Source organism: Physeter macrocephalus, chromosome 8 (assembly GCF_002837175.3).
Source record: "Physeter macrocephalus isolate SW-GA chromosome 8, ASM283717v5, whole genome shotgun sequence".
Taxonomy (NCBI): domain Eukaryota; kingdom Metazoa; phylum Chordata; class Mammalia; order Artiodactyla; family Physeteridae; genus Physeter; species Physeter macrocephalus.
This window is the reverse complement of record NC_041221.1, coordinates 48033856-48059225: the sequence shown is the minus strand read 5'-3', so window position 1 is coordinate 48059225 and position 25370 is coordinate 48033856. Positions and strand designations below refer to the sequence as shown.

The 25370-nt window shown below is 46.8% G+C and overlaps 1 protein-coding gene across 1 annotated transcript in view; it reads right to left on the bottom strand.

Moving 5' to 3' along the window:
- Positions 1 to 696: 696 nt before the first annotated feature.
- EGFLAM (EGF like, fibronectin type III and laminin G domains) overlaps positions 697 to 25370 on the bottom strand; it is a 176045-nt gene continuing 151371 nt past the window's right edge. Inside the window, exons 17-23 of the mRNA XM_024123207.1 lie at positions 23542 to 23658; positions 20950 to 21130; positions 13319 to 13397; positions 10176 to 10319; positions 3626 to 3709; positions 1998 to 2101; positions 697 to 1187 (exon numbers count right to left, since the gene is read on the bottom strand). Coding sequence (XP_023978975.1) covers positions 1033 to 1187; positions 1998 to 2101; positions 3626 to 3709; positions 10176 to 10319; positions 13319 to 13397; positions 20950 to 21130; positions 23542 to 23658 — 864 coding nt within the window. The 3' untranslated portion in view covers positions 697 to 1032. The remainder of the gene's footprint in view (positions 1188 to 1997; positions 2102 to 3625; positions 3710 to 10175; positions 10320 to 13318; positions 13398 to 20949; positions 21131 to 23541; positions 23659 to 25370) is intronic.

The following is a 25370-nucleotide window of genomic DNA, read 5'->3' as shown; positions in this document are numbered from 1 at the left end:
CTTCTTCATCTTCTTTATTCAAGTTCACTAAAGACACCCCCCCCACTTCAAACCAGAATGACAGTGACCCACCTCAGTAATACATGTGCCTTTCCATCTGCTTATTCTGGAAGCTTCACAGTCACCTCCTTGAGTCATCATTTACCGGGAGAGAACGGTCAGCTCCCCGAAGTGCCCACCCCAAGTTACCTACCCCGCTCTGCTGATGCCACAAAGGGCCCAGACAAGTCTCCTTTGGGAGAAAATTCTTAGGAAGTGTGCAAAGAATTCAGGCTTGTCCACCCAAACTTGCAAAACTATACTGTGTGGACAATCTGTAGCTATAAAAATATACACATACAAAAGGACAGCTACAAAGTCATGGCGCCCATTTTCTTAGATTCGCATTATAAAAAGTAAGGATTTCTCATTAAAGGTAAACTTTCGGGGGGGCAGCTTTATAATCATGATTCTATCTCTAGTCTCCCTTAGTCCTCATTTTCACAGAGCACATTGAACCAGCCAGTGAGGAGGGGAAGGGGTTAATCCTAGTAATTCATGGGCCAAAGTAGAGAAATTTGAGGTTCAAGGTCTTACAGTCATTCTGCTGTCAGTAAGAGTGTCAAGAGTCAGGGGAGGAGAGAAGTATTTTAATACCGCCCTTTGGGTCTCGCTCTCTTTTTTTTTTTTTCCTTTCTTTCTTTTTTTTTTTTTCTTACAAACTATGAATCACAACACAGTCATTGAGCTACAGCAGACAGGCTCGGAAATTCGCTGCGATGTGTGATCTCTGGCGGCCACTACACATTCAATGGACAAAGTCCGATGCTTCCTACACAGAGCATTCCGTTGGGTTTGGCCCACAGAATGTCAGCAGGAAAGGCCACCCAGGGCCTAGTTTCGGTCCTAGTTTCCCATCAGGGTGTACTTGCTCCTTGATGAGAGGAAACACACCTGGTCCCCGTGCCTTTGTGTGTGGTGTCAGGCAAGGTCTTGGGGCCCCCGGGATTCTCAGGATAGAAGGTTCTGTCCCTTGGGCAGAGCCAACTGGTGTTACTGGGCTCCACAAGTGTTGATGTTTTTCCCATCCACGGCGTCTTCCACGAGGGAAATGTGGTAATCGGTGGACAGGGTGAAATGAGAAATGCAGCCCACGAGGCCTCGCATGTACTGCCTGTTAGTGTGCAGAGCAATTTCCTTCATTCCACCTGCCGGGAAGCCAAAGGAAGATGACGTGAGTCAAAGGGAAGGATGTCTCTTCAGTATGCCTGAGTGTCTACTGAGCAAGGTGTCCCTCAGCTGACAGGAAAGGTGAGCCTGCGGTACCTAGAACTCAGGACATCGCAGCTGTCTAATTTATAATTATCCTTGAAGGAACAAGCTGACTTGGATCAATTTGATACACAATCAGAGCCTATAAGTATCCACCTCAAAAGTGATTTCTGACCTAGTTGACCACTTAAAACCAAACAGTACCTGGTAAATTTTGAAATGTTGTATAATGTCAACAAAATGTAGTTTGTGTGGTAAGAGGTGATGTTATCTTAAACCAAGAGAAATACACTGATGTTGAATGCTTTCGATTAAGTTCACTTTTAGGAAATATCATACAGATAGAGGTATCTTTTCATGTTGATGTGTCAGCGTTAGTGGGTTCTAAGCTATTTACAAAAATACCACTCATTCTAACTCTGAGGGGGCCAGAAAGACAGATCCTCCTTCCTCAGGGAGAATTCAAGGAGCTATATTTAGCAGGTTCCTGTTCTATAAACAAGAAAAGCAGGGTTTTCCTAGTGGATCGGTCCACAGCACAAAATCATCTAAGTGCTTCCTGACCCCTCAGCCATGAGTCAGAAGCTCAGAAAATGGAAGAATGGAATATCTGGAGAGCTTCCTGATTTCCAAGTATATGACTGATCCAGTGAAGTACACAGCTTTGGGAAACCCCAGCGTGACAACGGAAGGGAAGAAAACGCACTGGCATAATTTAGGTTTCGTCAAACGTCAAGGTCACTTACCCACATACAGAGCTCCATTGATGTTGAGCTGCCTCATCATGCCAGGTGACTTGCCTGTTCTGGCCCCATAGTCATCCACAGTTATCTTTCCTGATTGGCCATCCCTGTAAAAACCACCACCATTTTTGGAGCTTCATTCAATAATTCAATCATGCATTCATTTTAATACAAATGTATTATTGAAGTCCTTACTAAGCACCAGGCACTATACTAAATGATGGAGCTGCCAAAATGAAACAAACAAAAACAAACAAACAAAAAACCACCGAAATTCCTAAGAAACAAAAAATCAAATTGCCGGTGATCACACAGTATCACCACTCTATGGTAGAAGAATGGCCAGGAGCTGTGGAATTCTACAGGAAGAGAACAGAAGCCCAGGGAAAGCTTCTGAAAAAAGATTCTGAGGTGCGTTTTGAAGGCTGGGTGGGTCAGGTGAAGGAGAAGGCTAATGCAGACAGGAAGTGGCAACAGCAAAGAGAAAAAAGACATGGGGGTTGGTACAGACTGAGCACAGAGATTTCTAGAGGTGGGAATAGAGTAGTAAAAGATGAAGCCAGAAGCAGATGGTGAAGGGTATACGGAGCTTAGTTAGAATTTATCCTGAAGGTGAGAGGGAACCAGAGAAGATCTTTAACAGGAGGAGTGGTGGTGACATGGTGACCCATGGTGAGTGTGGATGTTATTCTAAGCACAATGGGAAGCCAATGCAGTAGTCTTTGTTTGCAGAAGATTACTCTCAGGGAGGACGAAGAATGGCTTTGATGTTTCTAAAGGACCCAGAGAGTCACCCAAAAGTGACTCTGAGGACAGTGGAATGGAGGTGTTCATCTGTGGCAAGGGCTTTGCAGTTTTTTAAGGTGGTTTCCAAAAACCAGCCACACTTCTTCTCCTTCTCCCTCTTTTCTTCCTCTTTTTTTTAACGAGTTCTTTATTGGTCTTTTAATGTTCCTTTTTTATAGCAATCACTTCTTGTTTCTTGGGTTAATAGCCTCTTCTAGCTCACTGACGATCTCAATGTTTTCATCATTTTATTTCATTCATAGTCTCTGTTTCCTCCAAGTTGCTTTGTTATATCTATTTGTTCTGATATCCATCTTTCATACTGGAAACTTTTTTCAAATGCCCAGTGATCCCCGACTGCCACACAGATAAGTGTTGAGCGCCAAGAAGCAGACTGGAAGCCCTGTGTGCTGGATGGCTTTTGTTGACTGTGCTGTGATCTGGCTCAGTCATTTCCTTGGGGGAATACCTGGATTTCCTATTCTTCTTACCGTAGGGTATAGACCTGGCTCCCAGCATTCTGAAATCTCCTCAAAGTCCACCTGCCCTGAAATCTTATCTCACTAGAGATATCTAGATCTCCCTGGAAGGTGAGGGCTTCTTCAAGTTTAGCCATCGAAGTTCCTTCTCTAGAAGATCTCTGCTGAGTGAAGATTTGGGAGTTCAGCCTCTCTGCCCTGCTAGTGTTAATAAAGGGCACAGGTGGGAGTTGGTAACGAGATGCCCTAATGACCCGGATCAAGGATACTTGGATGCCAGGCCAGGATAAGGAACAGGAAATAGGACTAAAGGGAATTGGAGAGTACATCTCGTCAGCTCTGTCTCACACTGTGGCAGGTACTCACCGAACAGCCTTGACTCGGTGCCACCGACCGTCATTGAATGAACCGTTCACCATGATGGATGCTACACCACTGCCCAGGTTATAGCTAAAGGCGTCGGAGAAGAACAAGACAGAGAACAGAATAAAACGCTGATGTACAGACCGATGGTCGTTCACAAATGATTCTCACTGCGAAAGTTCTTTGGAGCTCAGGATGTAGTTTCTTTAACACGAAACAAAACAATGCTATAAAGATACTAGGTCCCCAGATTAGGCCATGAGTGACCAAAACTGGTTTTTTATTTTTAATTGTGTTAAAGTTTACAGTCTTAACCGTTTTTAAGTGCACAGTTCAGTAGTGTTAAGTATATTCACATTGCTATGCAACCAATTCCAGAACTTTTTCATCTTGTAAAACTGAAACCCTCTACCCATTAAACAACTTCCCATTTCATCCTCCCCCAGCCCTTGGCAACCACCATTCTACTTTCTGTTTCTATGAATTTGACTGCCCTAGGTACCTTGTAGGGTCATACAGTGTTTGTCTCTTTGTAACTGGCTTTTTCACTTAGCCTAATGTCCTCAAGGTTGATTTATTTTAGGCTCTATGTACAGTATTAGAGTATAAGGAACAAAAGGGCTTTATCGTTTGTAATGTGTTGTATCAATACTAGGTTGAATAGTATCCCCCCAAAATTAATGTCCACCCAGAATCTCAAAATGTGACCTTATTTGGAAACAAGGTCTTTGCATATGTAATTAGTTAAGAGGGGTTATACGGGGGTTATATGGGGTTAGGGAGGAAGTCATATGGGGTTAGGGAGGCCCTAAATCCAATATGACCGGTGTCCTTATAAAAAGGGGAAATTTGGACACAGAGACAAAGACATACGGAGAAGACTGCCACATGAAGATGGGACTGGAACGATGATGCATCTATAAGCCAAGGAACACCAAGGATTGCCAGCAACCATCAGAACCCAGGGGAGAGTCATAGAACAGACTCCCTCAGAGCTCCCAGGAGGAAGACACCCTGCCAACAGCTCCAGGTTGAAATTCTAGCCTCCAGAACTGTGCGAGAATGCATTTCTATTGCTTTAAGTAAGTCACCCAATTTGTGGTAATTTATTATGGCAGTCCTCAGAAACTAATACATGTGTTTTTACTTTTCAAAAGACAAAACAGAACAAAACATTGCAGAGCAAACTGAGCCCCAAAGAATTTACGGGAAGTTGCCTAAAATCTCAAAGCTAACATATAGGACTTGAACTTGGTGTCTTACCAGGCCCCCCACCCTGCCACATTTTACTCGGTAGCTTTCTATTTCCTATTTCAGTTGCCAGATACTGTGATATGCTAAGGGGATCAGAAGACATGCATATGTTGTTTACCAGAGAGAAATAACCCTCTTAGTCCAGTGTTCATTCAATTATTCTAATTTAATTCAATACAACAAATATTTGGTGAGTGGCGATTCTAGGCCGGGCACTGGGCCAGCTGCCAAGACCTCCTCTTGATAAAATAATAAAGCCTATGTAATCATGCTTTTGAAGGTAAATGTATTCCACCTGGACAACCCTCTCCTCATCTTGTAAGAGGACATGTCTCTCCTTTAGCTCGTTGGCCAAGAAATAGGAATATTGAGAGGAAACCCGTATTAGTCACTGAGCTCTTGCATGCACTCAGTATAAGAAAGGAGCAAGAATAGAAAGCTTTGGCTTTCCCCAGGGAAAGCACTATGGGTCCTTTCTTTAATACTGGAGCCTCAAAGAAGTCACACAGCCCATCGACATTTAACCAAGAATAGAACTCGGGTGACTTGACAAACTCTGAGACAAAGCTGTTGCTCTGACCCAGAAAAATCCACTGTTTTCTAATGAATTTTCCCACATCAAGTGTCTCCTTGTATGAAGCAGCCTGGAGGTGGAATTTTCAGATTTCATTATTTAGTGGCCAAATGCTTGTTGAAGAAATGAATGAGTATAAGGCAGGGCTGAGAGCTGGTTGGCAGAAACATAGCTGAATTACTATGTGGGCTTTTATGAGAGGCAGAACGGGGTGATAGAAAGAGCCTAGGCACTTGGATTAGATGAATCTGCCTCAATTCCCAGCCTCGCCAATTACTAGTTCTGTGATCTTGGGCAATTTGCTTCGTTTCTCTGAGCCTAAATTTTCTAATCTGTGAAATGGGGTAATAATACCTTCCCTGAAGGATCTTAGGGAAAATTCAGTAAGATAACATATGTAAAGAGCACAAATAATCCCACAAACAAATAATCCCACAGCCCCAAATATACGCAGTACTTAATGCAGCTTGGATATAGCGTCAAACAATACAAGCTGGGGGAGCTGGCAATAGGAGAAAGTTGCCGCCAAGAGATAAACTTATCAAGCCTCTCCTGGAAGAGTAGTCATGTGTGAGAGTAAACCAACAGGCTGTAAATATGTAACCAGAACGTCCAGAAACACCCGGGTCTCAGAATCAAGGTGACTTGGGTATAGCTGCAGTGGCACTAGACTGGAATGTGATAGTAATCAAGTGAATGGAAACCTCTTCAGTTGTGTTTGGACGAAGGACGGGCCTTCTTCTTCTGTTCTCCAGCCTGATAACATGCCTGTTCATGCAATCAGCCAGATTGTATTCAAGGGAGCAAACGCTGAACCCAGCAGACAGGAATCCAGCCATCACTGCAGGTGGTGGTGTGGCCCAGTTGGCACATCTCTGGCCTGACTCTCCAACCCCCACCCCGACTCTCTCTGATTTCAGACCCTCCGAATAACCTCCTGCTCCCCCAGACACCTGATACATCACCCTGGCACTTCTCTTTCTTTTAAATAATAAATGACCAAGAACAGTGGTTGCCTTCGTTGGGAGAGGGCATGAGGGAGCCTTCCTGGGTGTGGGTGGGGAAATGTTCTATACCTTGTTCTGGGTGGTGGTTACACAGGTGTTTACATGTTTAAAAATGTATTGAGCTGTACACCTAGTATTTTGCACTTTATGTAAATTATACCTCAATTTTTAAAAATTGAAGTACAGTTGAACTACAACGTTGCGTTAGTTTCTGGTGTACAGTGAAGTGTACACCAGTCTATGTATGTGCTTTTTCAGATTCTTTTCCATTATAGGTTATTACAAGATATTGAATATAGTTCCCTGTGCTATACAGCAGGACCTTGTTGTTCATTTTATATATAGAACTGTGTGTCTGTTAATCCCAAACTCCTAATTTATCTCTCCAACCCCCTTCCCCTTCGGTAACCATAAATTTGTTTTCTATGTCTGTGAGCGGGCTTCTGTTTTGTAGGTAAGTTCATTTGCATCAAGTTTTTTTTAGATTCCACATATGAGTGATATCATATAATATTTCTCTTTCCCTGACTCACTTCACTGAGTTATACCTCAATTTTTTTAAAAAGGTAAAAACATGTGAATGAACGAATAAATGAACAAACAAATGCACGCCAGCTTTCTCTATCAATGTCCTGTGTATCCGGTTAGCGTGACTCGGTTATCCTGATCCAAGTGTACCTACTCAATTTGGTGCTCACGAAAGGCTAGGAGGCTGAGCACCAAGGCGGGCCACCAGGAAATGCCATCAGGTGGGGTCCTTATGGTGGCACTTATCCTTAGGCCTCCTTTAAACTATAGCACAGGGTACTTTGCTAATGTCAGACTGCTTTCCTTTCTCTGCTGCATGAAAATGTTATCAAGGTCACATGGAAAATTAGTGGGAAAGATCGCCCGTAAAGTGATATTCACACACCTGGTTTCACGCCCTAAACATAATCATAAAACAAAATGAAACGAAACAAACAGCAAAAACCACACTCATTGCTGAGCACTTTGATTCCCTTTCTTTTACTTAACCTTGCACCAAAGCCATACATAATTTTTTTTTTAGAATTCCACTGTTTTTCCTTATTCTCTGGTTGAAGTGCTTTGAGCACTAAATTAGCAAAACGACAAGCATTTAGGTGAAGAAAGCTGAGATTATACTGTATTATCTTAGGTCTCCTACTGTTTGCTTTGGACCTGGATCAAACACCAAAACCTCAAAAATGGTTCATCTACCCAATCTACCAGGTCACTCTCTAGGCTCCACTGATGTTAAGCTGCTTGAGGGCAGGGCCTTATTCAGAATAATAACAACCATAACAATAATAATAGCTAAATTTTATTTAGTAGATATATCGTGCCAACTTCCTGACATATGTTAGCGATCGGAGTTTTTAGAACATAGAAAACACCCGATCAAGGATAATCATTATCACTAATAACTAGATATGCCAGGCCCTGCACTAAGCCCTTTGTATGAATTAACTCATTCAGTCCTCATGACTAACCGTTTCCTTTTACGGAGGTCGGGTAACTTGCAGGAGATCATGTGGCCGTGGGCATCCGGCACGTCTGACTCTGAAGCCCATGCTTGTGACCACTTCAGACCCTGTTTCTCAGGGCGTGGTGGTTCCTGATGGCTTCCAGTGAGATTCTGGCGCACGGCGGGACTTCCTCCACCAGCATCTCTGGGTGTGGGCCCAGGAATCCAGTAACCTCTAACGCAAGCCCCGCAGCTGACTCTCTGTGTGCTGACAGTTTCAAACCAGTGGCCACACTCTGATTGCTCTCTGTGGCCAGCCTCCCGCAGGGCTTCCATACTTCTGTGTTGGGTGAGTAATGTTGGGGGGAGTGGCTGCCCAGAGGCAGGAAATGCAGCAAAGCAGCCGCCCCAGGGCCTGGGGGTCCGCCCAGGGCTGGGTGTGAGAGCCGGAGGGGGCTGTGAGGGGCCCCGAGCAGATCGAGCTTCCCTGTCCAGCTGGGTTTTCGCTGGCGGTTTAGGGGGAAGTTGGGCCTCCCACCCACGGCTGAGCTACTGTTTCAGTTCCCTTTTCTGGGCACAATCAAGTACTTGAGGCCTTGGCGAGGTTAACCACAGGAAAACCACAAGAAAATGGCTTTGCGGCAGCCAGCCTGAAACTGGGGTGTGAAGAGCTCAGCATCTGACCTCAGGGCCCGGGGGAGGGGACGGAGGTGGTGGGAACTGCTCTCTCCCTTTCAACCGCACGCGGCACCCCAAGGTCCTCAACAGTCATAGGGTCGCATCGCTGAGCACGCTCTGCTGGGTAGGGGCAAGCGTGCTGTTGGACAAGTGACATTTCCTTTCGAAATGCCTTTTATTCGAATTGCAAAGACATAGCATTCTACCCCGGCTGTCAGCAATCCCAGCGCATGACCCACTGAAGCCCCACAATTAAGCCTTCATCTTCTCTGCAGTTCTGCTCTCACTTTCGTCCATTTCAATTCCAATTAATTCCATATCATTTAGTGAACACTTGTGCTAGTCACCAGAGGGGGGGCGGTTAAAGAAGGAAAAGCCAGAGAAATTCCTGTCCCCATGGAACAGATGGTGAGTAGGGGTTTCAAACCTTAGCAGGCGTCAGAATCACGTGGAGAAACAGTTAACAGATTGCTAGGTCCCACCTCTAGAGTTTTTCTGGTTCAGGAGGTCAGGGGTGGAGCCTGAAAATTTGTATTTTTAATAAGTTCCCAGGAGATGCTGAGGATGTGGGACCGGAGACCACAATTTGAGAATCACTGGTCTAAACAAGATATTTCTAACCTCAAGTGAGGCTGTGCTATCACAATCTCTAGAGAGGCTTTTGCATATTACACAGCTGGTGCCTGCCCCTTGGGAATCCCGCTGGCACCCAGTTGCCACCCAGCTTCTGGTGGTGAGAAGTCATCCAGGCAATCCTTTAGCTACTTCATGGGTACCCATCTGACAAATTTGAGAGCCGTCTAAACTCACGTAAAAGATGTTAGAACTTCTGGCACTGGCTTATCTGTTATCACCCAAGAAGCACTTTAAAAAATCCAAATGTTGGGTTGCCCTATTGAGATAAGAATCTGTGCTTTGTTCTTTGCAGTGGGAGACTGGAAAAACCAGGCATTCTCCTTCCCAAGGCTCCAGAGTGAACAGGGAGCAGAGTCAGAGTATAAAGAAAGGTCTCTGGACTAAATCTTCAGGTCTTCCTGGGCTGGAGAGCACTGGGCCAAGTACCCAAGTCCGTGCTTGGCAGAATCAAAGTCCTCTTTCGACTACTTGCTAATTTGTAGGTGGAGAGTATATGGCAGTAACATACTAGAACAGGAGTCACGAAATTTTCCTCTAAAGGGCCAGTTAATAAAATATTTCAGGCTTTGCCATACAGTCCCTATGGAAACTACTCAAGTGGATCACTGTCGCATGAAAGCAGTCGCTGACAATACATAAATGAATGAGGGTGGCAGTATTCCGATAAAACTTCATTTACAAAAATGGGTGGTGTGCCAGATTTGGCCGTCAGGCTATAGCTGACCAACGGCTGCTCTAGGGATGGATATTGGAAAGAAAGACCAGGAGCCTCAAATTAACTCGGAGCTGCAGGCAGCTGTTAATTCTAGCAGACTGTGATCTGGCTCCCTCCGCAACCCTCTCTCCGCAACCTTCCGCAACCCTCTGTTTGGCACGACCTGCCTTGTCTGAGAAAAATCGCAAGGTGATGTAGAAAGCAGCTGGAGTAGGGGTTACCTGAACACCAGGGCTCCATCCCGAAGGCCCAAGGAAATGAAGTCACTGTTGGGTCTCATGGGGCTGTCTCCCCTCCACATCAAGAGGCCATCTTTGGCAGTTGTCTTAAACCTCATGAATGCATTTGATCTGGATCCTGACACCCTGGAGGAAATACACAAATAATTACATCAAATCAACCAGTCTCCACCAACATTCATTTCTGAGGAATCCCAGTTTCGTCTGCCAATTATAAGGATAATCTGACATTTCTGACTCTTACTACCAGAAGATTAGAAAAGGCATCACCACCACAAGTCGTGCCATGGGTCTAAAGGTCTGACCTCCTCATTCTGCAGTTTGGAGTCTGTCTCTCTCCCCAGGTGTGGTCAAATGCCACAAGAGAGCATTTGATGAGTCACAGGTTAGCCAGACTGTGGCCAATGCCACGGTCCCAACCTGCACCCCCAATACACACCTCAGTCTTCCCTCTTTCCTGTCCTACCACTCACAGGTCCTTGGGAAAGTGTCCCCTATTCCTCAAAAGGAAGTGGTTTCCTTAATTACCAAGAGGTTCAAGTTGGCAGCTGCTCTGGGCTATGATCGTGGCTGTGGATGGTTATCTCTGGAGGTGACATCCTTGAGGGCAGAGGGGGAGTGACTGGACAAGGGGCAGAGTGTCAGACAAGGAAGGTGCCTTGATGGGATAATGGTCTCAAGGGGTGTTGGGGCAAAAGCAGGGTGGAGAGGAACAGGAAGAGGAGAGGAAGGAAGGGGTGGGCAGGAAGGTCAGGTCCCAGCCCTACAGCTTTGACTGGGAATAGGATCACGTGATTATGTGTCCCTATCAGTTCTGGGATGTTCTTAAAAATTCTTGGGACTAGACTAGTTCACAGATCCAGTTTCCCTAGAAAGTGACCAGTGTTTCATCTGAAATAAGGAGAAAAGCAACCATGAGGTCCTTAAATAAAAGGTGAGGTAAGAGTAAACATAATTTAATATTGCTCCTAAGATGGCACTACTGGAAAAAGCTCTTTGTCCATTTTCCTGTCATGTGTACCATCCCTCTGTCTCACGAACATGGTCTGAAGCTGCAGAGTGCATTCAGTAGTGAACAGTGGAGAGGACTTTTGTCTAAGGCTTCCCAGAGCCTGAGCTAGACGGGAGGAGATCAAGTTTGCCCTCCCCAGGCAGGGTCTCAGAGCGGTGAGCAAGGAGCAGGGTCCATGATACTGACTTCTTCACCAGGCCAGGTGCAGAGCAATCCAGCCCCGGGCTATTCCCTAGAGAGCTGCTTTCCCAATCTTTTGTCCGTTTCCTTCTTTCCCTCACTTGCCTTGGATACACTGATTGGTACAAGCCAATCACGATGGTTCCATTTCTCTTGCAGTGACTGGTTTAGGGGTGGGCATGTGACCCACTGTTGTCCAATGAGACAGAGGAAATTTATCAGGAGGATTCTAGAAAAGACTCCTTTCCTTTTTAAAAGAGTCACATGAAAAATAAAAGTTTTTTTTACTTGCATGGGATATTGCCATGATTTATAGCCATTTAATGAGCATTTATGAACAACTGTCTTATAACCACAAAGGGTATAACCATTGGAAAATATGCTGAGGATAACAAGGCAGGAAAATGGGTCTTTGAATAATACAGTTGATTATCTGAATTAATCAACTCAGGATCCAGTCTAAGTCTGGACAGCTTGTTATGTGAAATAATAAATACCTTCCATGTTTAAGACATTTTGAGCTGAGTTTCCTGTTACTTGCAGCCAAAGGCATCTAACTGAAACAGACCCTGAACTTGACTTTTACCTGCAGCTTCACACACATGCACACGTAAATGCACCTACATCTATGCACACAGGTGCCGTTGGGCTTTCTGCTTTGGGGCACTGCACCTCCTACTTTCACCAAACCTCTCTGCTCCCAACCACCCAGTGCCTCTAACTAAGCACCAGGGGGCTAGAAACTTGGGCGCTGTTCACGCCCTCCCAGTTCCTGGGGACTGAACACCCTTCCATCTCTGGGGAAAAAGGGCTGAAGAAAGAAGAGGGTTTCTTGGCTGGGAATCCATTTTGCCTAAGGCCCATGCAAGACAACCTTGATAAACACAACATGGGATTAGAGAAACAAAGCCCTGTCTGTCTGGTGTGTGTTCAGAGTCACCAGGGACATCCAATGCCCTAGGAAAATGTCTCTCAACCTCTTTCGTTCCTCAAAAAGCCACCAAATTCCACCCTAAGAACTGGATGCCTTTGGCGTAAAGCATTGCCTTAGTCTGTGAAGATGTGATCAACCTGAAGAGGATGGAAAAGTTCTAGAATGATTGTGCTGGCAATAGGATGAGGGATGGCACACTCTAAACTACAAAGAGCTAGGGGGGAAGGCAAAGAAAGAGAAAAGGGTAAACTGAAAGCGCCAAAGCCAAGCTTCACTAGATTGAAGACTTTGCCTAGAGCCGGTCCTTCCCATGTCGTGTAAAATAGACAATTCCAGACCAGGAGCTTGGAGCCTGGAGCAGGGCTGGAGCTTCTGCCACCAGCGATTAAAAGCCACAGCTGTGACTCAGGCGTCTCCTTAGATCATGCTCTTGTACCCATAGGAAGAGAGCTGAGGAACCCCCCACCGAAATGGAAAGAGCCTGAAGAGGACAGTGGACCTCGCTGATGAAGACGCAAAGTAGGACACGGACTTGGGGCTGCTGTCTGGTGGAGGGTGCCCCAGAACCCTTCCTCGGCTGGCTTCTTCAGACCATGGCCACAGAGCAGCATGACGCTGCCTGCCCTGCTGGGGAATCGGACTCATATAACCCTGGCTTCGGGAGCATCAAGTTCTCACTGCTTCTCAAAGCCTGAATATTAGAAATCCTGGGGCTGGGCACGTCCCTTTCTCTGGGAATGTCCCTTGGACCAGAAAGGCTTTGGGTTGTTTGTCATGGGTTTGTTTCAAAGGTTGCATTTTTGAGTTTGTTTTTTGTGTTGTTTTGTTCTAGTTTCTATGTTTATTTTGTATGTTTTTTTACCCCCGGGACTATGGCTAAATTCTCGTGCCTTTTTGGAGAACTATCTTCTGGCACGGAAGATAAGGAAAAGCGCTGGGAAAGATATTGAGAAATTGACCTACCAGGAGATAAGGAAGGTGCCTGTGGAAGCTTCTTACCTCTTGAGGATATCTGGATGGTCATATGTCAGGTAACTGCGGCCGATAAACTGAGGGATCTCAATGGCTTCTGTGATGGCTGAGACAGAACAGAAAATGGAGGTTACACGCTACATGGCTCTCTTGACCCCAGCACTCTACCACGTGGCAGGAAAATACAAAGAAAGCCAGCTCCTGGAGGTAGGACATTTATCAACTTGGAGGCCCCTTCCTCTTGGCTGCACAGGCACTTGGCCTGGTTTGGGACTGCCCGGCCTGCTGGCCTGTAATTGACATCTCCCTGCTGTCCCCTCTCTGGGGTTGGCCGTCACTCTTATAGGTCTCAGCACTGCCAAGAAGGCCTTGCAATATGCCAAAACTTGAACTGTGCCCAATTATTCTTGGAAGCCAAAGGGCAGGTCTTGGGCCATACAAGGAGCAGCTGGGGATAGCCCTGTTCTCCAAGGGAGGCAGAGAAAACAATTCCCCCAACAAAACCCACCAGGATTTCTCTAGCTGAAGCCAATCTGGTCCAGAGCCCTTTCAGCCATGACCTCAGACACTGGTGAAGCAGAGGGGATGAGGCTTTGAAAATTGTTTGCAGATCACCTTCCAGTATTGTATTTCACAAGATTTTCACCACAATAATCACAGGAAGGAGCAGGGAGTGCGGGCGGAATGGGAGGGTTTGATTGTTCCCATTTTTATAGAATAGGAAAATGAGGCATAAAATCATCAAGGATTTGCCCAAGATCATACAGCTAAGAAAGCAATAGACCATGAGCCAGACCGGCTCTTCCCAGTTCTGGCCCTCAGCCCACTTTTTACTTTTCAATATTTTAGAGGTGTGTTTCCTTCCTCCCAACTTCTCACCTTTGTTTTCTTGAGGAATCTCCTTCTTCCATACAGTCAGTAAAAGCATAGGCTAAGGAGTTGTGTTTGGTGTCACAAATTAGGGATGATTTAGGGGATTTCTTCTAAAGAGATTATAGCAATATCTCTTTTCTCTTTAGAAAGACACAAATGGCAGTTTAAATAAATTAAGGTAGAGTGAATCTCATGTTTAAAGAAATGTGCAAAACGAGAGAGAATAAGCCAGCTTATAAAACGAGTTCTAGTTTCACAAAAATATGTTGTTGGTACAAAAAAGACACTGAACTAAGGACTCTATACCCAGGGGAGAAAACGTATAATTACTGACAGTACAAACGACAGGAGAGTTTAAACTCAACTTCTAAACATTAAAAGAAAGAAGGAAGGAGGGAAGGAAGGAAGGAAGGAAGGAAGGAAAGCAAAACCCAAAACCCAATGACATTGGGCCCCCAGATATAGGTTCCTATGTTAGCAGGTCACCCACAGCATGCTCCCATTCTTTTCATAAAAAAATAAAGGAAGGAAGGAAAGGAGGAAGGGAGAAAGAAAGAAAACAAGGAATGCAGAACAGAAGTAAAAAATGTTAAAGACAGTTTCTGAGGTAACTATCCAAGAAATTGCTTCACTGTCATCTGAGGCAGCACAGCCCAAGACAAGGCCCTGCTGACCGGAAGGCCTTTTAGAGACTGAAATGAACAGCTCTTGCATCTTAAATTCTGGGCTGTACCACAGGCCTGTCTTCCTCTGCTTAAAGCGAGTAGGAGGAAGAAGGAAGAAAAGGAAGTCGAGAGAAGGAAAAAGATGCAAAATGGCACTAGTAGAAAGGTTGTGGGGAGAGGGAAGACGAAGGGGAAAGTAGACGCCGGAAGAGGAGGAAAGAAAACGTGGAGAGGGTGTAAAAATGGATGGCAGCCCCGGGCAGGGGAAGGAGAGGGGGCTGGGAAAGGTGAGGCTGGGCGAGAGGACCCAGTGAAGCAGAAAGAGACAGGAGAGGGCCAGAGTGGGGGGATGAGAAGTAAGAGTGCGGAAATGCAGGAGGGCAGGAGAGCTCTTAGCTGAGCTGGCAGGCCCCGGACTGCAGGCTGCTAGTGCTGAGACGGGAGGAGAGACTGTCCCACCCAGAGCTAAACATCACCCCGGCGCCCCTGCTGGGTTTGGCTGAGCCTCAGGCAGGGCCTGTCCCTGCCGTGATTGGTCATGGATGTGGGTCTGTGGCCAACAGTCGTCATTCCCCTGGACTCCTTGAAATGGTCAGGGCACGCTCTGCACCTGGACCCTCAAAGGGGTGTGCAGGAGCCCCGTCCAGGTGCCTGCTAAGCCCCCAGCTCAGGAGCTCAAGGCTTCCCGAGGTCCAGCTGGGAGACAAGTGTGTTCCCAGGGCCGGCGATCTTGGAGGGAGGATGCCCGCCACCCTGGGAGGTGTGTCCCCCTCATCACCTCTGCAGGTGGTTGGCCTGCACTGTGCCCTCAGCCTGCCCTGGCATGAGCCCGGGGCACTGTCACAGCTTCTCAGAGGACTCACTGTACTTACTATTGAGGCAGTAGTTCCCACACTCTGCCAGATGCCAGCATGAAACAGAACAGGGACGGTCAGAATCTCACAGTCATTGTAAAATCCCAATTACTTTGGTTGCAGATTTCTGGGAACCAGCCTTGCTGCCCTCGTGAAGCCCTGCAGGAATTCACATTCCTCTTACGGAATGTGAATCTGATTCCCAACAGGAACCACTGGAAATCTTTTCTCCGCATGGTTAGTACCAAGTCACCCAGCACACCTCCCCAGTCCCAGCTCACGGGTGGAGGCGCAGGTGGTGGTGGACCAAGAAGATGCATATAATAAATTGTCTGACACCTCTGAGGCTCCCCCCGAGCCTGTGCTGACAATCCCCACTTAATCTAAACCTGGAGAAATAATTCCTTGTTAAAGTTACTTACCTTGTCAATGACCATTTATTTTCTTGGCTCCAGGCTACGTGTGAAAAAAGGAATGATAGGCCAGCCAGCTGCCTCTTTTCTCTCCCTAGTGGAAAATGTCACCCTAATTCCCACCCCACCCCCTTTGCTGTATTCCAGAGCCCTGGTGATGTGGCGATTAACAAAGAGCAGGGGAACGCTCTAGAAATGACACCACTGAATACAAAAATGGTGAAAATATACTCAGTGTCATTAGCATATGTGGATAAATATTAATTCCGTCCTAAAACATTACAGCTAGAAGTGACCATCCAGCCCTTTCTGGCCCTTTGTGGTTTGTTTAAATATTGTAAGCACAACTATATTTGATCCTAACCCTTTATATCTAGTTTCTTCTACATCGTCTTTTTTTCTGTGGCAAAGGCACTAGTCGAAAAGTGTTTTTGGTGCCTGCTCACATTTAGACCTAAAAGCTCGTGCCATCTGGTGACACAAATAATACCCCAATGAATAGCAGCCTGCAAGATAGGCCAAGCATTTTCCACTGCAGGGACTCGAAATTCCCAATGGACCATGACGAGTTAAAGGGAGCTTGCTGGCTACTTCATACAGTCCCAGGGCCAGTGAAGGAAGGCCCTGGGCTGTTGTGACCTAGCTTTCCCAGCAGCCAGGACTGCTATCAACAACCCGCTGAGAGATGGCCATCCAGCCCCAGGGAACACTTGCCACGATGGGTAGCTCTCTCGCCCATAGGGCAGCACCCTCCCCTGCTGGACAGCTCTACTTGGAGCACATGTCTTGGTTCCATGAAACTGACTCTGCAGCCATAAAGTAAAGAACAGCAAAAAAATGCTTTTCAACACTACCAGTCTTCAGCTATCTAAACATGAGCATCTAGGTTGAACACCCCCCCACAATTTTCCATTGTTTATGATACACCATCAGAAGAAAACAAATTCCCTGTAGTATGCACAATTTCTATGTTTTATTCACTTGTGTTTTTTCACACTGAGTTTTCTTAAATTATAGCCCATACTTAATGATGCTATGTGTTTTATGCACTGGGACCCCTCTCCCCGGCCAAAAAAATCACCCAAATCAGACCCAGCAATACGATGTGAAATTACTAAACACAGCATAAAATGTCCAGAATGTGGGAGATCAGTATGGATCAGGCAGGTTCCCATCTTTGAGGACTGCGCATCCCTGACAAATGTGTGACCTAAGCCATGAGCTTTTGGTGTCGGTAGTGAGTGTGGAGCAGCTTCAGCTGCTACAGAGAAACAACCCCATCTAGCGGCCTGCAGGGTCCTGCATGGTCTGAGTCCAAACTCTAATGCAGGGAAGGGAAAGGAGGACCGGGCTCAGAGCTCTTTCCCAAGTGGCCCGTCTGCTATGGGCTGGGGGAACCCCAGGAGGAAACAGCTGCATCCTGCACCCCTGTCTTGGACACGCAGAACATAGCAAATGCTCTGAGAAGTCCCACAGAAGAGACAGTGGTTTGTTTACCCAGGATTACCCAGATCTATTTGACCCCAGAAGCCCCCTCCCATTTTGTGCCTATGAGTGTATGCTGTCTGTCTCTCTGTGAGCGCAAAACAGCCATCAGTATTCCTTGGAACTTAGTTTTTTACATGTGCATCGTGGAACTCTGCTTTAACTTGTTGGTAACTTAAATACAAGAGCCACACAGGTGGGTAAATTTGGATGAGAGCAGAGAGAGAGAAGACAGAAACCTCTAAGGATGGGGGGTATCCTTTTGAGGAGGGCGGCTTTTTGACAGCCCTCTGGTGAGATGAGAAAAGGGCCTCGGTACTGGGGTACAGCATGGGGTGCTGAGGTTTGAGGTGGAAGAAGGCACCTAAGAGTGACAGCCCCCAAATGGAAGGTGAGGGGACCACCAAGCCCTATGGTTTCTGCTGGTACCTGAAGTCGTGGCTGGGAGTTAGAAGACCCTCTGGCTCCTCCGGCCCCAGCTGGGGACAGAGAGGCTCACTTTTCTGCAGTCCAGTGGGAGCCTGGTTCCCCCCTCCATCTGGGCTCAGGCTCTGCTCCTGCCTCTGACTTTGCCAGAGACAAAGGGCAGGACGGGGGCCCCCAAACACCCTCAGTGTTCTGATGGTCTGGGAGCCTGGACCGCTCCAGGATCTGTCTGAGTTTCTGGCCCCAGCCTGTCTGCACCACCAAGAGGTGAGAACAAGCTTCCAATCTCCCGACTAGGGTCCCAGTGGAATTCGCCTCTGAGGAGGGTAGAGAGAACCAGACTCACTGAGGATCCCAGAAGCTAATTTCCTGACGGAGAAGGTACGCCTTGGTATGGACTGAGCGAGGCCCGGCGCTGGGGGATTTCTACAACATGCTGACCACTGTAAAAGGACCGGTTTAACTTCTGTGGGGAGTGCTAGGAAAGGTTCGTGCTTTTGAAGCATGATCTGTCAATCAGGAGGGAAACAACCCTTAAATATAGGAGGCTAAGAATCACCTTGCTGGATCAGACAGGATTCTCTTTGACAACCAAGGATGGCTTCGAACCATTCTTGGTCTTTCTCACGAAGAATATACCCCAACTTTTAGACTGTTCTCCTGCATCTCTGTGGAACCAGCTCTCCTCCCTTTATTTCCGACCCTTACTCAGGACTAGATGCTCACCTCAAAAGTCTGTTTGGTAACTGTGCACCTCTGAGAGCCTGCTGGGGCCTGGAAAAATTGTCCTTAACAGTCCTAACCTGCACCCGGCGTCCCATGAATCCTCTCAAGCCATATAACAGGAGAAGAAATTATGTGAGACAGCCCATACCTCCTATATATGAATCTTCTTAAGATTGGCAACAGCTGCCATTTTGCCAGAAACACCATCTTTATTTCAAAGCACAAGGAAATACTGATATAACACGAGGACAGCTGATGCTCTGTCTGGGTTTTAATCTTGGCTCTAGCCTAGGATGTTGAAGAAGAAGAGCCCGAAAAGTCCCCCAGATCCCCCTGCCACTGTCCATTCCCTTGGATCTTGCCAGGAGGCCCAGGCCCTCATCAGCGATCTGACTCTTCATTCTGGGGAGATTTATTTCTCATTGAACATGAACCTATAGTTACAAAGCTATACACGTGAGCACTTTATATCTGTATGGCTAATGTTCTGTAACAGGAAAGGAGGGTTAACAAGATCACAAATTATCCTTTCCTTCCTCCTTTAATTCCCAAAGCTAAATGCTCACTTAAGCTTGGACTTTATATATTGACCATTCGTGTTAGCATTTAAGACAGGAGCAAACTTGAATTTGCCTGCAGTAAAACTGAAGACCTAGGAGATTCAAATGCTGATGTGTGCAATCCAGATCCAGTTTTCTGAATGAACGGGCCACTCGAGCTAAACCTCTTCAAGTACATGCTATTAGCTGAACAGTGATTGGCTTGTTAGAATTATAATCAGACTCATTACAAATCTTCTTCTTCTTTGGGGGTTCGTCACCAAGGTGAGCTATGTTAATAAATATATTTCATATGATTTGCCATGCAGGTTTCAAAATTCATTTCAGTATACTACTACTTAGTCTTCCAGCTGGAAAACTGGCACCTTTGATATTTTCCAAGACTGCTGGAAAACAACCTCTCCTAGCACTCCAGGTACCGAAATATCTACCTGTTTTCCTCTAAGCCCCACTTCGAATAAAAATCAGGAACCTGGAAACAAATAGGAAAGAGGAAGAGCACGTTCCTTCACTTAGGATGGCTGCCTTCTTTCCTTCAGGCCTGTCTACCTTTTTTAATTAGTTCTCAGACAGGTGAAGTCACCTGGCATTCTAACAAGAAGGCCCACGTGGCCCGACGTGACACAGCTGCACAACGCAGGCCTCCTCTGGACCCGCCGTGGCCTCCGCCTCCTCGAGCTGCTGTGGAAAGCTCAGTCCAGCAGGGCCTGTGGTCTGGGACCTGCTCTGCTTTCACACAAGGGCAGGTTGAAAGCTGAGCAGCTCACAGCACTTGCTGGTGCATTTTATTTTTCTCACCAAGAATAGTAATGTTTAATATCGGTTGAGTACCTACCAGGCATTCTTCTAAGGAATATGTGCTGCCTCATTCTTCTTCTAAGGAATATGCATTGCCTCATTTAATCTACGCTACAATTCTCTGTGTTAGACAATATTGCTCTATTATTCCCATTTTACACGCGAGGAAACTGAGGTACAGAGGAAACGTATACAGCATGGAAAATAGCAGTCTACAGAAGGTTACTCATATTTTTGTTGGGAGCAACTAATGTACAATTCGTATTTTGCCATACTTGGCAAGATTTCTCAGATTTCTCTTTACAGCGTTCACAGGTAGGAGTCAAAAATATTTAGTCAAGATGTTTACCAGTCTATAAAGCCCAGGCATCCACCTGTCAGGATAGGCTCTGGGAGTGGCTCAGAAGTAGGAGTCCTGGAAACCTCCCTTACCCATATTATGAGTTAAACTTTCTCTTTTTAATTTGGCTGGCTGACCAGGGATCCAACCCGGGCCCCGGCAGTGACAGCGCCGAGTCCTAACCACTGGACCAACAGGGAATTCCCTATGAGTTAACCTTCTGAGTGCTAGACCATGAGGGGATTCTCAGGGAAGGAGCCATGGTTGGTTGGGGGAAGGGGGGGAACTATTTTCTTACTGTTTACAAAACTGTTTCAGCATTTCAATTCCTATTAAATAATTAGAGTCGTTTATATATAATTCATCATCAATATGCTATTGACATCCTTGATAAAAATAATTGGTATGGCTGTCCCGGGGTTATCGACTGGTGCCCCAAACGCTCTGTCCATTTCCTCTGCTCCCAGAAGCGGCCCCTGAGTCCCCCCTCCCCCTCCCCCTCCCTCCCTGTGCCGTACCTTTCTGGCAGTGCCGCCCCTCAAAGCCCAAGGGGCAGTCACACTCATAGCCCTCCTTCCTGGGTCGGCAGCTGCCCCCGTGGGCGCAGGGGGCTCCCACGCAGGGGTGGGCTGCATTCTCCACGTTCACGCCCCACGTGAAGTCATGCTTCACGTGGATGGTCCGGTCATTCAGGATGATCTTAGGAAAGAAAACGTAAAGAAATTCAGGAATTCAGAAAACGTCTTTTCGGTCTTCTACAGCTTTCCTCAGCTAATGTGAACCATGCCTAGTGAGGGAGCTTTAAACAAAAGAGAGAAAGTCCGGTTGCTGCTTTTATAGTCTTGTAAGTGACACAGGAACTGAAGTGATTACATCTGGTGTTCGGGAGACTGCCATCATTTATAAGACTATACACGCAGCTTCCTCTGTCTCTGGAAGACCTGGCTACTCAGTGAGGTCGTAAAGAAGTCCCAATGACCACAAAATTAGGGTTCTAATTCTGCATATTAGAATCACCTGAGGTGGAGGTGGGGGAGGGTTAAGAAATATATTCATGCCCAAGCCCCACCCAGATCAAGTGAACTAGAATCTCTGTGGGTGAAATGGAGTCGTCGGTAACTTTAAAAAGCTTCCCAGGTGCTTCTAAGGTGCAGCCAAGGTTGAGAGATGCTGCTAGTAACGCAGAGTAAGGAGGACTACAACACAAAATGCTACACAGGCAGGAATCCAAGGGCGGGTGATTGCGTCTGGAGGTGGTGGAATTGTACTGCTGTGTCTTCCTGGCCAGAGTTCTCTGCAGCTTCTTCCAGCTCCACCAACTCGGCCTCCGCGATTGGCCCCCTCCCTCCTGCTTCCTCCCTCCCCTGACGCCCTGGAATCCCCTTCCTCTCCACATCCTCTTCCCTGGAGTGAAACTCAGGTCACGTTCTTAGCACTGCTCTGCATATTCACTGGACGAGAGAGCTCTTTGCTCTCACCCCTATTCCCTGCAGTGGGGCTTTAGTGAAACTGATGATTTATAGGGCGAGGTTACTGGTCTCCCCAGCCACAAATAAACCGAGTGTGCATTGGCCCTGAGCTGTTGGTATTTCAAAGTCTCACAGGCTTTGCTGAACTCAGAGACAGAGAGAACACGTCCCAGGGGAAGGTCCACCACGCAGGGGGTCCTAAGAGATTAGCAATGGCACTTCCAGCCACTAATCCATGTTTCCACAGGTTTGCCTAGCTGTTAGAGAGTGTCAGGAGGGCCGGGAGAAAACTTTTCCCTAGCCCTGAATCTCAGAAGCTGCCGGACAAGAGCCAGAATCTTTCCGCAGTCTCCTCCTTTTCTTGCTGAGAATGCAGGACTTGAACAAGCCAAGAATGGCTCGGCCCGCTGCAGGATAAGGCAGAGCCAATGACTGGGTCACTGGGAGGGGAGGAGGGCCTTTCCAGGAAGTAAGGAGGAAAGGCTTGTGTGTGCTGTATGAAGAAGGGGCAAAACCTGCCACAGTAGGAAGGAAGGTGAAGCCTCTTAGCAACTCAGCCCGCTTCCTAATTTCAAACCCGTGATTACACATGGCCGATGGAGGCCGTGTCCCCGCCCCCATTCCTGGAGGGACAGCGGTCCGAACTGAAGTGTCACTGATATCACAGTTCAGCCACAAAGGGAAGCACACCAGAGAGAGGAAATATTGACTGGGCCCCTTTTCTGGGCCCTACACTGGGATACAGAGTACAGAGCCCCAGGGGCCCTTCCCAGAGTCCAGACGTGCAAATCGTGAGAGGACCCTCTCTCACTGTCCCTCCATCATCTTAGCCTCTCCTTACTTTGCTGCAGGTCTGAAAGGGATCAGTGGCCCCCATTCCTCCAGTGGTTGCTAAAGGGAAACAGGATACGGCTAACATCCAGGAACCGGATGTGCTTTTCTTCAAATTCTTTTCCCCCAGTGTTTAGTGGTCCCGGAAATCTGGGTTGGTGGGTCAACCTGCATATCTGTTGCAGACAGAACATAATCTCATGACTGGAGAGATCATGGGCAGCCCCAAGAGAAGGAATAAGAGACAGATATGAATGGGGTCAGCATCCTGTCTCTTTTACTAGCTGAGTGGATTTTTTCCAGACCTTCTATGGAAGGACTCTAATCTGTGCTCAAGAATATGGTTACATGATTGATGAACAACTGTTAAATCATGGTGGTGGGGATGGGAGTGGAGGCGGAGAAAACAATTGTGTCTTGCCTTGAGCAAAAAGCAAAGTGACCCGGAAGAGAAGCAGGAGTCCCTATGAGACTCCATCCTCTTCCTTCCCTTTTGTAGAAGTGACTATAGCGAGCTGGTGCCAGGTGCCTCCCTCAACAATCCCAGGATATTTTAGTGGATGTGTTGTACAAATTCATCTTCACTGAGTTGCATTCATGGGATGTCTGCTGGATATAGCTAGGAGCAGACGTTATAAGAAAGTGGGGTTGGAAAGGTATGCTCTGAGCACTAAAAACTATAATCTTAAAAACATTAAAAATTTCTCAAGCTTTCTTTCTTGGGTGCAGCCGTTTACACTGATCACAGTTCTCAATTCCATTGTCTGCCGTCAAGGTCACACAATACACATGAGGAAGGGAAGCCTGTACCTTCTGGATGCTCCCACTGAATGGCTTCAGGATGCCTGAGCTCTTCTTCACATCATCATAATTGGGGACCCCACCAATGAAAATGTCCGAGTTGCACTTAATCTGGGTGAAGCCTCCCTGCCAACAGATTAAAAACAAAACACGGTGCAACTTCAGAAAAAAATGGTTAAGATTACCAAAGGTACCTTTGGTTCCCTGTCAGGGAGCAAATGGCAGAGACAAGTCTCAAGACTCATCATGACAATCTGTCTACACATTGGCTTGACCTTTGCCTTGTTTTGCACTGCTACTTACCACCTGTCTGAAAGTAAATTTCTTGACATTTCTGAGACTCAGTTTCATCATCTATAAAATGCAAGCAAACATGGTAGACTGTTCCATCATCAATACCCCTCTCCCGGGGCTTCCCTGGTGGCGCAGTGGTTGCGCGTCCGCCTGCCGATGCAGGGGAACCGGGTTCGTGCCCCGGTCCGGGAAGATCCGTGCTCCGCGACGGGAGAGGCCACAACAGTGAGAGGCCCGCGTACCGCAAAAAAAAAAAAAAAAATACCCCTCTCCCTGCAGGAAGATTACCTCCAACCTGTCAATCTCAAGTGGGGCTATGTAACTTGCTTTGGTCAATAAAGCATGAGCAGAAGAGAAATTAATCACTCTGGGCAGAGGCTTTCGGAGCCAGGAGTGGTCCACCGTGCCCTCTTCCCCGACTCCCTGTTCCTTCGGCCTGGGTCTCAGATTAAAGCTGCAGCTGACCATTCACGGACATGTAGTGTGAGTGAGAAATAACTCCTTATTACAAGGTGCTGCTATTTTGGGCTTATGTGTGCTGACTGCAGTACAGTCTAGCCTGTCCTGGTGGCTGAGATTCCACTGATTTAGCACTTTGCCTAGAGTTGGATGCAGGATCTGCGTTCCAGTATGGCAGCTATTGTTATATTCACTAATGGTAAAGACAGAACCTCTTTAGGCCAAGAGAAAGGGAAGGCATGGCAGGTGGGAGGCGTTCCTTGTTATCAAATACAAGGGCAGAGAAATTCTTTTCCAGGTTCTCAGAGAATTCCCCATTGTCAACCCCCAAAGGCTTCCCCTGCTTCTGGTCATTTCAACAGCCTAAACCCAATGGCTGGGCTAGATAACAAGCTGTGTGTGAGACGTAATGTCTAAACTCCTTTAAACATGAGTCTTAATTAAGCAAAATGTTAAAATGTCCTAAGATAACATACACATTTGAGACCTCTGAGGATGAACACACTTTGGGTAACATAGTTACTGTTTCCTTTGATTTATGATCAAAAGAAATACAAACAGTAGCAGCATTTAATAATCTAACAAATATTATTGGGTACCTACTGTGTCCCAGGTACTCAGTGCTGCACAAACAACAGTAAATAAGAAAGCCCAGGTCCCTGCCCTCCAGAGGCTTACGCTGGGGGGAACACAGACAAGTGACCGGGCAGGTAAGATGAACCCTGTGAGGACTGTCCAGGTGACTATGGGTGCACCTGGCGGGGAGGGGGCATCGCATACTCTACCCCAGACATAGGGAGTGGGGAGGTGCACTAGGAAGAGTTAGAACTGAGAAAGAAACTGGACAGAGTCAGGGCTTAGAGGACATGTAGGTATAGGGCAGAAGCAAGGAGGGACCAGATCATGCATGGATAGAAATGTGCACTTCACCCCAAAAGCAGTGAGTTTTCAGCAGGAGAGAGAACAGTCAGACTGTGTTTTAGGAATATAACTGGCCAGAGGGAGGAGAATGGATTTGGGGTCCGGTTGCGATGGAGAAGAGGCGACAGAGAGGAGGGAGCTCCATCTAGGGGAGCGCTCACGGT